The sequence below is a fragment of the Scatophagus argus genome, chromosome 14, assembly GCF_020382885.2.
Source record: "Scatophagus argus isolate fScaArg1 chromosome 14, fScaArg1.pri, whole genome shotgun sequence".
Taxonomy (NCBI): domain Eukaryota; kingdom Metazoa; phylum Chordata; class Actinopteri; family Scatophagidae; genus Scatophagus; species Scatophagus argus.
In genome coordinates, this window is record NC_058506.1 from 18808259 (window position 1) to 18823562 (window position 15304).

At 40.8% G+C, this 15304-nt stretch overlaps 1 protein-coding gene across 5 annotated transcripts in view; it reads left to right on the forward strand.

Moving 5' to 3' along the window:
* The window catches only part of sgcd (sarcoglycan, delta (dystrophin-associated glycoprotein)), a 228979-nt gene that overhangs the window by 197353 nt on the left and 16322 nt on the right, over positions 1-15304 (forward strand). For all 5 annotated transcript variants that reach the window (XR_006845275.1, XR_006845278.1, XR_006845276.1 and 2 more), the window contains one exon: positions 10294-10366. Coding sequence is in view for 1 of the 5 variants with exons in the window: in XM_046411438.1 (XP_046267394.1) it covers positions 10294-10366 (73 nt within the window). In the remaining 4 variants the exon portion in view is untranslated. The remainder of the gene's footprint in view (positions 1-10293; positions 10367-15304) is intronic.

Sequence of the window (15304 nt, forward strand, 5' to 3'; positions counted from 1 at the left end):
CACTTAAGTTAAATTTTAAATGCAGGACTTTTAATAGCAACAGTATTGTTACACTGGGCTGTTGCTACTCCTACTCAACCCATGACAACCCAGACCCATTTTTCTTGATGGGAAACTTATGGGATATAACAGGGGGAAACAGGCCAAATGGACCACATGTAATCATTTCTGAAGTTGTTATGGAGCCCCTAGTGTTCAAGATCTATAACAATGCATTTATGTTACATTGAGTGTTTAGCATAACATCCTATAGCCAATCTGAATCAAGTATTCACCCAGACCATGGTATAACATGTTATAACACAGCTGGATTCTCCTTCTGTAAGGTGTCTCACCTCTGATTAGGTGACTCATCAAACATGCTTGCTGCGAGCATTCAAATTATTTCATGAGTTTGTTATTTTCAAGATGCATAAAGTGCAAATGAATGCACTGCAATGAGCTTAAAACACAAGTGTGCGTGCACACACACACACACACACACACACGGTGCACACACACACACACTGCTGTGCTAATCAGCTTGGCCCAACACTCTTCAAGTCGACGTCCCCCGCGGGCCTATCAGCAGAGGAATATCAAAAGTCCTGCTCACTATCATTCTTTCCAATTAGAGGCTCAGGACTTCATTACTGCCGGCTGCCGACTTCAAACCCTTACAGACGGACGGACAGACAGACAGACAAGCAGACATCAAGGTTCAGGCTGTTTCACAGTCTTTGTTAAGGATTGAAGGACATTAAACACTTTGTCCATCTGTCTGTCTGCGTGTCTCACCTTACTGCCGTGTCTGCTGCAGCACGTGTTTGTCCTTTTGTGTGTTTCGGATGATTTTTATTTCTGCAGTATCACTGACAGCACTGCCTCAAAGACTTCAGAGTAACCGTGAAAAGACGTCACATTTTCACACAGCAGTGTGTTCTCACGTTAGGGTTATAACACTAAGGTGTATTATTATATTTGCATTAAAAAAACTCCAAGAGGACAGTTTAAAAGGTGCCCTCTTGTTGTGAGTTTGTCCCAGTCGGTAAAACAAGACGAATAGTCCACATAGTCCATGTTAGCAGCTCTGTGAGACTGTACCTAAGCACAAAGGTGCTTTGAGCTAAATGCTATTGGCTAACACAAATTGGAGCTGAGGCCGATGGAAATGTCATCGGTTTGGTATCAAACTATGCAATTTTCAATTATTTCAGATTAATTTTGGTCCATCTAACAGCTGAGACATTTCAGTCTGGACCAAAGCAGTGAGCTGATGAACCAACAGACTGACATTAACACCCTGAGAGCCTCTGGCCTGTTCATACGGCAGCTTGTTCAGGCTGGCTTCAGTATCTGTAGACATCCACATACTGGAAAAGAAAAAAAAGTAATTCAAAGGTTCAACTTTGAATTGAAGCTAATTTAAAAAGGCGTTGACTGTGTGACATACTTGGGAGAAAAATCTAAATCAGGATACATTTCTCCACGATGTGAAGAACACCAGTGAGCTCGTACACCCCTGTTAGTCTCTTTCCTGTGTTCTGGATGGTGGGAGGCAACGTATCGGAGGTACGCAGCCGATCAGATGATCTCCTCATGCAGACACTTTAATCATCTTTGTCCCTGGGTGCTGACTGATTACCACTGCTCAGCTCGTATTTCTGAATTGTGGTGATGATGATGACGGTGTGTGTGAGTGAGTGTGTGTGTGAGTGTGAGTGAGTGAGAGAGAGAGAAGTTTCAGAATTGGAATGAATAAATGAGAAGTTTTGGCTGACTTGGTACGGTACACAGTACTTCCTCCTAAGAACACATTTTATCATTTAAGATAAATCAAATCTGTGTGAAATCTTTATCACACAGCACAGCAGAGTTCGCTTGTGTATTTAAATTAGCATCAGCTTCAGTGGCCAAGTATGTGTCCACATGCAGTACAAGGACTCTGGTCTCTTTGTTGAGCTCACACAGTGACGAGAGGAATTCCCAGGAAGACGGAAGTGGACACACAACTAAAAAACAAGCACAACAAAGCTGCAAGCAACACAGAGCGGATGCTTGCAGCAGAGTTGTTTTGTTGAATGTCAGACAGAATAAAGAGGCAGAGTCAGAGAGACCTCATGTGTGGCGTTAGGAGAGAGGGGCACTGCACAGATCAGGGGTCAGTCCCGTGACTACGGGGACGGGTAATGGGACGTTTCCAGCGCAGCGTCACACGTCTGCCTGTGGAGAAGGATGACCGGATGAACCTGCGTTCCACTGCAAGCTGTCACCTCACCTCCTCCTCAGCAGCTCTCAACAAATGTATCATTCATAATGTTACTCCAAATCAAAAGCCACTAGCAGTGCCTCCAAGAATGCACATTCACTGTTGTTTTTGTCTTATTCCATACTGGGTGACAGCCCGTCTCTCGGTGCAGGCTGGGATGGATGTTGCAGCTGTCACTGTGGATGGCTGCCGTGTATCTGCTGTCGCCGATGCCACACCGGCATTGTTAAAATGTCTCTCGCTTTCTCGCCTATCACTGTCGGGCTCGCCTGTCACTCGGCGGCGACGTCTCTCTGCTCTGTCAGCATATTTAGACGGAAAAGGCTTAAGTCGGGGAGTGATATGACCCAGGGTAAATGATTTATATTCACCTGCATTGAGGGAGGAATTGACGGTGGCATGCCACGTTATTCCTCGCAGGCTGTAATCCGCCGGCTGCATACTGTATGTGAGGAGTCCAACTTGAGTTGAGCAAGAGAGATTCATCTGTCACCAGGCTGCCATGGTTAGCTTCTCTTTCTCTTCTTTTCCCTTTTTTTTCCTGGGCTGCTGTCTCACATTTTTTCCCTGCTTTTTTTTTTTTTTTACTCTGTCTCCTTTTCAGTTTTGCCCTCTCTTTCTTCTGTATTCAGTACTTGCTTTGATCTCCATTCTCTCTCTTTACTTTCTCTAATCCTTGGGCTGCATACACCATTTGACAGCCTAAACTTACTGTTGAGGTGGAGAATTGCCCCCCTTAATAAAAGCTGCTGATTTCCTTATACCATTCAGAGGAGAAAGGGCAAAGCTTCTCAGCAGGGAGTGCTGGCTATTTATTAGAAAGGGCTGCTGGCTGCACCTCAGGACTGACTGAAATACTAAAATGGAAGAATATTATGTACTCTGCAGCAGAGAAAATAAGAGCAAGCAAATGATGGAAGGAGAGAGAAAGATAATAAGATAGAGAAAAATATTAAATGTGTGAATATTAAACTTCCTGGTCGTGGGCAGGTCCAGAGGCAGGTCTCTCTGTCTTCAGGATGTTATATACTAACCTCCTTCAGTTTTGTTCTGATGACTGTGTGCAGTTTTGGTGTTTCTGTGTTGAAAAAAGGAGTTTCAGCAAGATAACTTAATGTTCTGTCATTCAGATCTAATGTTCACACCTCTGCTCAGATGATAGATGAAGTCTAACGACTTCTCTACTGATATTTCCTCTAACACAGCCAATGGATCAAAACTTACATTTTAACATGCAGCTATATTCATATAAGCAAGCAAAATATTAGCATGCTAAACATTCCAAGAAGCTAAAGGTTAGCATGCCAATGTGTTTATATTATGTAACATTTATCTTCTTGACATATTTGTAGTTGTGCTAGTATGTTGAGAAGCAAAATGCTACATGCTAAACATACATGAGCATGGTGACATTCACACTGAGGCATGTTCATCCATTGCAGAGCTGACCCTGAGATGGTCACCACACAGTTAGGCCACGAAATCCATTTGATTTAGGCAACAACATGGCATTTCCTCTTGTGCCTCTCCCAGGATAAACTTAACTTTTTTTTGGCCTCACTAGTGGTGAACATTTAACAGTTTTTTTGTCTGTTTGTATGAGCTTTACATTTATTTAAATGTTTAGCTTATTTAAATGTCTAGTTTTATATTCTTTTTATATTCTCTTTTCTGTTTAGCTTATATTTCTATTTACCTCGTACTTTTATATTTTTATATTTTTATAGTCTACTTACTGCTCCCAGGACCTGAATCCTAATTTCGTACCATAAACATGTGAATGTGAGCTGGTATGACGATAAAGTTCCTTGAATCCTTGAATCCTTGAAACAAGACTGCTAGCACAGCGACAGGCTTTAGATAGTATGAGTGACTTCCACGTCTCTGTGCTGATCTGCACAGACCTTGTTATGTACTTTTGGTTAAAGGCTGGAGATAAAAGATGAATTCATTGAACGCTTCCCACTTTACAATTCAACTTACATGTTATTGTTGATAACTGAGCACACTAAACCTACCTGCTCCTTTTGGATCTACAACAGCTTGTTCTCTCAGTGTTCTCAAAGTCATTCTGGGAAATGTGGGCAGTCAGCAGTGGCATAAAAGGTGGTCGATTCTGAGCGAGAGAAAGTGGATACACCATGATAGCAAATTACATCCCTTCATCACAAAATCGCTACGAAACACACCAAACGTCACAAATCGGTTTCATCTGACAGCTTGAGATTTTCTCTGACAGGATGAGAGCAGATTTCTTGCAGTTAGACGTCCAGTCAGTGGTCATAATTTCACGGTTGGACATCTGAACAACATCACAGATTTGTAGAGCTCCTGCCTGTAGTATTCGTACCCTGCTGTTGGCTTTGGCTGAAGTGTTACAGGTCCCATGTGGTTGTGAACATCCTCGACAGTCATCATTTACATGTTTTGCCAGGCCGCCGTTGTAAATAAGAATTTGCACTTAATGACTTGCCACGTTAAATAAAGGTCAAATGAAAATAACTCAACGTGAAATAAATTGGATTGAATTTAGACGCACATGTTGCTGGTTAATTACATCCAGGCCGACTTTGTCTATTAGTCCCTGCTATTTTTACCGTGCACACTCATGCACTGTACATACAGTAAATTAGTTAATGTGTTACAGTGTTAGCGCTAATCCAACTCAAATGTGTCAGGGAATGTGTCATTAATATTCATATGATGTAGCAAATATGTGTGTCTGTGACTGCATGCATGCATTTCAGCGCAGTGCAGCACAGTATAATTAGCATAAAGTCAAGGCACACTGAATCCAAACTGTGATTGTAGATTTAATTTCATCAGCTCAACAGCAGCTGTATGCTTTCACTACAGCAGGGGATGCAACAGGCTTCATTTGAAAGGGATGTGGGACAGATTTGCAGCTAATTTTTGTATTTCTTTTGAGTTGATGGTTTCTGTGTTCAAGCTCAGCATTGACTGACTAGAAACTAGGCCTACCACGGTGATAACACATTTTTTTTGTGTTCGTACTTAAATTATAATGTGAAAATTATAGTTTAGTCAGTCAAGGAATTGACCATTTATAGAAAATAGTAACAGATTTGCCAGGAAAAAGCTCCCCTCTTTGATGGAGCTCTCAAAAACTCAAAATGCTGAACTAATCCCCTCTTAACAATCACACGCATGATTGCTTGATCTTAGTTAAACCAAATTGCAAGAAAGAGCAATAATTCACTGCCAATGTGTCAAATACAGCAGCCTTGTCTGATTACCTCTTTATTTCATACAGTAGCTGCCATATTTGATGAGCTGAGAGTGAGAACATGTTGGTAAAAGTATTGGGCTGTAAGAGCAGCGACAGTTTACAATGGCTGCCCTGCACAATTGAATGGATATTATTGGAAGGTGGTAGCCAAACAGCTGAGCTGACCAATGAGCCAGTGATATTGAAACATGAACAAAAACGCTGACGGGCAGAATGAACACTGTGACAGCAAAATTTGTCATTCTCACCACAGCTCTCAGCTTCTAAATGCCTGGTGTAGGATACATGTATAAAATCCATTGTCTATGATGGAATACGTCTTTGCAGTAGTGTCTCACCTGTCTCTTTGAGGTCCACTTCATCTCCTCAGATTTGGGACTTTAACAAGCAATGTAAAGTGCTGACTCAGCAAGGATGTGATCCCACATTGGCTTCCCACCAGCAAAATCGTGTTCACCTGACAAAGCTTCCTTCTCCTTGGTTCCTAGCTGCTCTGGTAGTATTAGCTGTTCCTCCTATTCATAAAGTAGACACACACACACATCCTGCTTGGTTCCAAAACAAAATACAAAAGTTGAGTGGTTGTAAAAGTGTTTTACAACAAAACTTCAAAACTTTATTCAGTAGGTTTCAGAATGTAATAAATGAGTCAATGTTAACTTAAATAAAAAAGACAAGAAAATATTCAAAAATTACAAGACAATGACGCCGCACTATGGACAGAAATGCATCAAGACAAATGCAGGATTCTGAATTTTGGTTATTGCTGCTCATGTGCAGTCCCCCACCATCACCAATCATTGAAATTATTCCTGGAGGGAGTTTCTTCTGTGGCTTGTGTGTCTCTGTATTTCATCACCTCTGAGATACTTCAGGCCACAACTGATGATATCTGCCCCTGGTCGGACTGTCATAAACACAAGCACACACACACACATTCACATATACACAGACACGCAGGGACACAGCTACTCACACAGACACATTCATCTTTAATGGCATCATTTATTTTCTCACCTGACCCTCCCCCCCAGACTGGTCCATGAACACATCAGAGCTGTGACATATTGCTGCTGTCTGCTCAGTATTCGCATAGAGCCTGCGATCAGAAAATCAGATAGATCAAGTTTTATTATTCACAGAAGTGTGCACGAATGGAGTCGTCACACTCTGCTGGGTACATCTAAAGACAGCAGGACAGAAATATAAACATCTGCAGTGTCACAATGTCAATAATCTGTGACATTTAATGTGAGTGAAAGTCTCGGCTTCAAATTCTCCTTCAATGTCTAACACACAACTCGAGGCTGACCCCTGCTCACACACCTGCCTTTACCACCAAAACGCTAAACAAAAAGGAAAACATGCCCTCGTCTCTAAATAACTAAAGAGGTGATAACTTCCAAAATGACATGCATGACTGCTGGAGAGTACCAACAGAAGATCACGATTGGGTTAAAATAAGGACACAAGTTACGTAAAAGTTACGTACATGACTTAAGTTAATTTAGTTAGCACGAACAGCAGCCTGACATCTTTCATAACTATTTTGTGCACCAAAGTACAACTACAGAACTAAAATAAAATAAAGCTGAGAAATGAAGGCTGAATCATTTATCACTGATGCTCCAGTCAAAAAATCTAAAATATCGAGGAGACTTTTGAGTGTCTGTGTCGAGGAATCTTCAATTTATCACTAAAAATAAACTGTCAAATAAATGTAAAAATGTCAAATGAAATAAGAACATCAACCCATCCCATCTGAGATTAGAATGTTTATATAAATTAAAAGAAAAAAACTAATTTCTCCCAGCTGGCTTTGCTGAGTCCACCACTGTGTTTGAACTTTTTATATGGGCGATAAAAACGGTGGTATGAATAACATAAAATGACACAGGTTTTATCCTTCAAACTAGTGAGCTAAGACGGAGTGACAGCCGGAAGCAAAGTAAAGAGCTTTTTGTTCTTTTTATTCCGACTGAGAGCTGGGATTTCTAATGTGAGGCTTCTGTTTTATCTTGACTCACTTTACTGCAGGAAAGAGGCAGTGACATGCACCGAGGCTTCCACTTCACTTTACATCCTCCTCTCTGTACTCCGGCTCTAACTGACTCAACTGTATGTATTTAAACGTCACCGGAGCTTTCATGAGCTACTAGAAAGTGCTGCGGATTTTTTTATTCTCAGTTTCAAGCCTTCAGTTTTGTCTCTCCACAAATCCAGATTCAGAGAGAGCACTTGTTGCCTCACAACAACAAATATTGATTGTGATACTGTACAAAGTGCCGTTTTAGTCTGTATGATACATAAATATGCCTATGAAATAAATAAATGTGGCTTCGAAAAAGCATTATGACAGATGAAAATGAAAATATGGGATTCTAAAAGTTCCCTAAAATAAATAAAAGTAGTAGAATTAATTCACGTTAAAAGTCTATCTTGACTCATTTATTTATTTATGTACATATTTCATGTTGAACAAAATGGTATTCCATGCAATTATTATTGTATATTTCTATATCATATAAGCAAAACAAGAATTCAATCTATTTGAGTAAAAAAGATGGGAACAGAGGAGGCTCCTTCTGCAGCAATCTGTTCCAGATGATCAGGAAAGCTAACCTTTAAAGGATTTAAAGGTTTAACTGAAAAGGACTCAAATTTGTCTAATTAATGAAAATAATTATACTGCTTTCCAGTATTATCCAACAATGGGGGGGGGGGGGGGGGGGGGGGGGGGGGGTGAATGCTTTTGTTGTTGTTGTTTATTTCCTGTGCTCTTCCTGTGATCATCACACTCACATCCCAAATAATAGCTAATAATATGACAACTCCTGAGATAAAAGAGGGGACAGGGACCGGTGAAAATAAATGTTGCTTGAATTGTTCTTCTACTTCTACTTAAGTTTAGAGAAAGAGCTGCTTTTAGATGAGGATGATTTGTTCTTTTTTACTGTTTATTTTCTCTATAATTATCTGTCACAGATCTTGGTTCTGATCTGGTTTGACAGGCCCACGTCAGAGATGTTGTGATGGATTGAGGTTAAATGCCAGTTGCATTCGACCAAAGCTTTTTCCTTCTAACTTACTGGGGAAAACTTGACTGTGTGTTACGGAGTGAGAGTGTGGATACACCAGCGGTGACTCCAAGCACTCTGAAACACATTTAGTCATGGCCATCGATCTGCACCTGATGCTTTGTTGATCTGATGTACCTGAATGCTTCGGTTTGCTCAAACTGAGCTGCTGTATCGGCACCTCAGTCAATCAGAGCCTAAACAGTCACGCTGGACTGCGCTCTACACCATGAAATACAATTGTTTGTAGAGCTTCTAGGGATGAGCGAGTACACCATTATCTGTATCTGTTCAGCCAACTAAATTATTTGTATTATCTGTATCTGTACTCATAATGGGTGGGGCTTAAACAAAGTGGGTGTGGCTTAAGGTGGATAAACTGGGTTTAATTAAACTGAAGAAGCCTGACATTGATAAGGTTCGTTCCAGGTCTGCAGACGTCTTATAAAATTGAATGAATTAACTTCAGTCAGCTACCCAGTGAGGATTTTCTTTCATCGTCAGTACAGATATTGACACATTTTATTCAGATGATAAAAATTATCTGAACCAGATTCTTGTTTCAGCCAAGTGCTCTCTCAACCTTGTCTGCTGTTTTCTTTCATGGCTTTACGATTATTCATCATTGGAGGGCATATAATTCACACAGTCGTCAGTAGTTACTGAGATGAATTTCTGTCCTTGATTTGACAACCCAGATTCAGCTTGTCAGACTCAACATTCATCAAAGCTGACCCAGGTTTGTGCTAACTCTGTCATGAAGTGTATTATTTGTACACTTTTGTCCAGTTCTGATCACAGACTTTCTCCACCTCCCTACACTCGTAGTAGTGTTAACGAAAGAAGAGCCCCAAAAAGAGACGAAACACACAATACAGATGAATTGTGATTAAAGATGAATTTGAATGACAGAGTCATAACTTTCAACCTTAATGTTTATTGTCCATGTTGAATAATGAGTCTGCTTTCTGTTTTGCACTGCTTTGTTGCACACGGTATCTGTTCTGAGTACTTTTTAGTATGGACGCTGTGTATTTCTTGGTTTCTGTTCATTGTAATTGTACTGCAGTGTACTACATATTTACATGCAACACAGTGCATGTGTGTCCATCAATAATGCATGATGTATATATTGTAAAAGCTTGTTTGCGACACTCGTAATTCTCAGTTAGAAATAACCTGGACAGCATATTGACATCAAAGTTAGTATTTTCCTGAGGTGAAAGGACCTTGTGGTTGCATGTAAAACACACACACACACACACACGCGCACACATTGTATCGTATTACAGAACTTTGTGCTGTTTCTTTGTGAAGCTTCATTGAGAGTCAACTCCCTGCCTACAGAAGGTCATAAATAAAAATGTAAGATTGAAATCCAGTTTTCCAAATGGCAAAAGGCCGACTGGCACCAGTAAACAGAGCATTCAGCTTTTCTTTGTGCTGCACTGACCTGCTGTTCCTATTTCACTTTAGGATGAAATAACATTTTTAGTTTTAAAATACCCTCATGATGTTCCATCAGATTATTCTTCCTTATCAAATGTGTGAGTCCTCGTTATCAGTGAGGCGAAGCGAGCTGAGGGCCGCCGTGTGCGCTGACTGGAGCCGTATAGATCGGTGGAGTCTCAGAGATTATGTCCATTGATCGGACAGGAGGGGTTTGTGGTTTCAATTGACGGCGGCCTCTGGTCTGATGTTGTGTTCTGTTATTTCAGGGGCCGAAGGAGCCGTGTTCAGCAAATCAGTGGAGACCCCACATGTCAGGGCCGAGCCATTCAAAGAGCTGAGGTGAGTTTGTGTTTGTCAAAACACACAATAAATCCACGGACATATGCAATCAGTACACATATGCAGCATATAGAGGAGTGCAATGTGAACACACAGGGAAAACATTCAGGAAAATAACCACACATAAATCAAGTTTTATTTTTGTTCTTGTATAGAAACTCATATATACAGCATGTATGTTATTATTCTCCTTGTACAAGATAAACTGAAACACATGACATGCACATCTGAGTTTAGGTTAATTATGTGTAACATATGTGTGTATATAAATAGTATAAAGTATGCAACAGCCACATCTCTTTAGAACACAGCGTTCTGCTGAGAAAGTTCGGGTCCTGACATTCAAGCTGATGTTTTTTGACACGCACCACCCACCTAAACACAGCTGCAGACCAAGTACACCCCCTCATGGCAACAGCACTCCCTGATGGCTTAGACCTAACTCTGCTCTCCCGCTGCCTTTGTCTCGAGTTCAGATAAGCTTTATATGCAAGAGTGGGTAGCAGAGGATTTGTGGCCCTTTTGTTTGTCCTTTTATTAAAAAACCCAGAAGAAGAACATCAGCACTTCAATATTGGGTGTATTGTGTGCTAATGCAGTATGTATTTTAAGGTTTTGCTGATCAGAGGCACAGAATATGGAAAGAGAGGATGGACACATATAAAAATAGAGAGGCAAAGTCCCTCCTCCCACCTTATTTCAGAAACAAAACAAAAAACTGTATGGTACTTAATGATGACAAATCATTTTTTGATCCTGTTTGAATTTGGGGGCAGTCGTGGTTGGAGAAGCGGCTTGTGATCGGAAGGTTGCTGGTTCGATTCCCCCACCGGACAGGTGGTGGAGTGATATGTGTCCCCACCCCCCATTAGCCAGCCGATGTGCCCTTGAGCAAGGCACTTAACCCCCAATATATATGCTCCCCGGGCACTTGATGCAGCCCACTGCTCCTGTGTGTTTCACTGCATGTTGCATGTGTGTGTGTGTGTGTGTTTCAATCAGTGATGGGTTAAATGCAGAGCAAGTAATTTCCCAGCTTGGGATTAATAAAGTAACTTAAAAAAAATAATAAATTAATTTTTTTTAAAAAAGGGCCAGGAATTACACGTGATGTTTGTCTCATCAAAAATGTGAAAATATGTAACTAGAAAGACTACACATCCAACAGTCAGGTAAATGACGTCATGTTGTTTAAAGCCCATAGAGCCGATCCACTCGCTAACTGGCTTACAGAACGGAGTAACTCTCCTTTCACATAGCTACAGCTGTCAACACGGACGACTTTTAGTGACTTTTTCTCCTCTCTTTTAGTACTGTTTCTGTTGGTTTTGGTGATGTATATTGTCAGAGACAAGAAATTAAGTTCATCGAGTAGTTCGGACGTGAGGACGTGAATTGCAAAGTTATCTTTTAAATTGACCAACACAAACAATTCATGCCATGATTCAAACAGAAAATCAAACCCCAAATGACTATGGTACATATTTTCAAACAATAAATGGATTTAAAAAAATACTCCAGTCAAGTATTCACAGTTAAACTTGGCTACTCTCTTATATTCAAGTACCAACCACAAAAGCACCACTTTTTGATTTTCCTGCCAGTATTTGACTTGATGATGCATGGCTATTTGGTTAATCATTGTTGCTTTGCTAATGGCGTTAAACGCCAGTCTGATTGATCATCTTTGCATTTATTGACTCTTTCTAATCTAATTCTGCCCAAAGAAAAATCCATGTCCAAAAGTTTAGCAGTAAATGATTTAGAATGAGTTCAGTTCATCATGGACTTTTTAATGCTTTTTTTTCCCCCTTTCTAATTGTGCAATCTGCATATGTGACAGCCCCAAGGTCACAATATTTACTCAACTTAGTCAAGTGTATAAGATCTTGCCACGTTTCCACTGACTGGGTAAAGAGGCAACATTTAAATGTTGAAATCTATGAAGAGGTGACTGCTTCTCCTCAGGCAATTAGCTTTCCTGCCCAGTAATGTTTGTCTGAAGGAGCCAGAATCACATCAGCTGGTCCAGCTTTGGCAACAGACGCTTCACCGCTCGTCGTCTTCCTCTTTATCAGTCGCCCTCCATTTCCAAATCAACACTCAGATGTTTGTTGAAACCAGAGCAACATACCCTGATATATCAGAGGGGAAATGAACGGGAGAGACATCAGATAAGAGAAAGGACTAAAGAGAATCAGAGAGAAGGTTTTGCTGAAAAGAAAGAGGAAAGAGAGGACATATAAATGTATTTTGGGATGGACACAAGAAGAAGTGGGGGACAAATGTGATCAAAATTAAGGCAAAGTTGATTTTCGTCAGTAGCAAGCAAACTGGTGTCATCCACTGTCCAACCCAGCTTCCACCGTGTATGGTTTTTTTCTTCTCCATCTTAATTAAGTAAAGTAAGTCATGAAACAAAACTGTATGCTCCATCCATCACCATCCTTACACCTGACCCTAATTACAATCCTCACAGCTGCATTATTCACTGTTTTCTCTAACAGCAGTCAGTAAAAGGACTAATGCAGACTTCCCATTGGCACTGAGCGGAGCCATTAGGGTTTATGTTTTCATTATCAGTTTAAGTGTTCCCAGTTGTTCCCGGCCTCATAGGGGATGTCCCGCCCACGCACCTGCCTGAGCCAATCAGGAGCAGCGCTCAGCTGTCTGTCATGAGGTTTCAGCCCCTTTTTATAGTATCAAATGAATAACTAAAACCAAATGACACAAACCGTCTTTGGGAGAAATTTAAATATTTAATTAATGTGTGCTTTGTGTTCTTAGTTTGGCCCGTGTCCCATCTGCTAGCATGGAGGGGGAGGGGTTTATGAGCTGTCGCAGCCACGAGGGGGCCATCCGGTTGTTTAAGCCTCAATTTTTGGGGAGGTCTCATATCATCCATCTTTACGTACAGACAATGACTGAGACCATGGACAATGAGTATTCATCAGTGGCATGGTGGCGTTGTTCCCTGTCAGCTGGATATGCAAAAACAGTTTGGTAGCATGTCAGCGCTTAAGGTGATAATGTGATCAGCTCTGCGTATTTGTCGGCTAAATCTTTAGTACCTCCGCCCCTAACAATCCATGTGGACCCACAAATCACAGCCACCTTTAAAGCTGGAGAGTTTGGTCATCACAAGACTTTGGGTGGACAGTCACTTTAGGTGTCAAGTCATCAGCTGCCTGTCAAACTGTGGCTGCGTGTGACTGCAGCCTCCCTCGTTCTCCCCCACTACATGTGTGTGGACAGCCGAAGACGTCTCCTTGGTGTAAATGTCTTGTTTATCATCTTTCTCCCGCCTGTGCTGTCAGATGTGATGACAGTCAATCAGAGCAGAGAGAGAGAGAGAGAGAGAGAGAGCAGCCAGTATAAGAGGATGGAAAATTAGAGGAAGAAAGGATGGAGAGAGAGCGTGTGACAGTGAAGGAGAGAAGAAAGACAAACTGTGAAACAGAAAAATTAAATCCATATTTGTCACAATAATTATCACAATGTAAATGTCTAACCATTTGAATTTCTCTGCTCAGTAATTCAGATACTCGTGTTTTCAGTTACTTTCTCCTCAGGACTGCGTGGGTGTGCTCAGACTGTGCTTGATTGACATCTCCATCACTCTCCCGTTGCACCTGTTACATTTAGTAACCTCATGTTCAATTCAATTCCCAGCACAGATCCACCCACGGGAGTCAAATCAACCAGAATAAGTGGAAATGCCTGAGAGGGTCTTTTTATTCAGTGACATGAGCAAGTCTGCCTTTATGTCCACAGGGCAATGCACAGGCATATTTAATGAATGTGATTATGAATATTATCTGTGCCTAAAAGATTATTTTGGTTGACCCCTGACAGTTCACCAAGACAACGTAGCTCTTAATCTAATGGCCAGTTTGTGAGTAGCTCAGAATCTGGGAGGCAGATTGCAATGAAACTTACTGTTCACAATCAGAGGATGAACAGCTTCAACTTTCCCACAAAGCAAACCTCCTATTTGAAGAAATAGTTTGTAGAAATGTATAAACTCATGTAGATGTACAGCAGTGTCAAAACAGACAGATAGCCTTATGTTTTGCAAAATGTCTTCCAAACCGACTATTCTTGGTCCACTCAAAAAATCATCATCATCAAAAATGTTGACTAAGACTATTTAAATTCCATGTAATTCCGTCAAATTTTATCAGTTAAGTTGAATACAAAGGGCCACGTTTCATGCAAAGCTGAGTCAATTTGAATAGATGAAATAACAGTTAAACAAATATACATAATACATAATACACACATAAGACCACTCAGTTTTACACTGGAGCAAAAGTTGTAGGGAAGAGGCCCTGAGAAACCCATAACTGAGACTTTTATTCTAAAAGGGGATTCTGCTATTTTTAAACCTGAGCCCCATGTTCTCTTATTTTGGTGTGTAAATGATTCATACTTACCAGGAGTTTTGGAACCAGTCCAGTAGATCACCTCAGCTTGCAGCCTTTCCTGCAAAAGACTTTTTCTCAGTGAAACTTCCCTTAATAAACAAAAAGTTTAAAAAACTATGAACCTGAAACAGTAAACCTGATCATTTGTGCAGAAAATCTGACGAGCAACATAGCCGTCGGAAGGGATGCAAATTTGTTAAGAGTGGGAGGTCATTCACTAAAGTATCCAACTTAAAATCTTCAGAAATACCTAAATAATATAGCTTCTGTGAAACCAAGAACCACACGATCTACCCTACCCAAACCCTTTTGTCCTAAGCTTTGTCCTAAACACCAAGAACATGCCAGCTAAAACCTACAGCGACAGAATTTCAAGCAGAAACCAACCTAAATATTCTTTAGACTGTTGTCACATTGCTGCAGTGGATGTGTTGTGGCTGGTGCGTCTATCCATGTAGCACAATGACATTCTTTGATCTGAATTGAAATAGAAGCAGAGAGAGAAAGACTG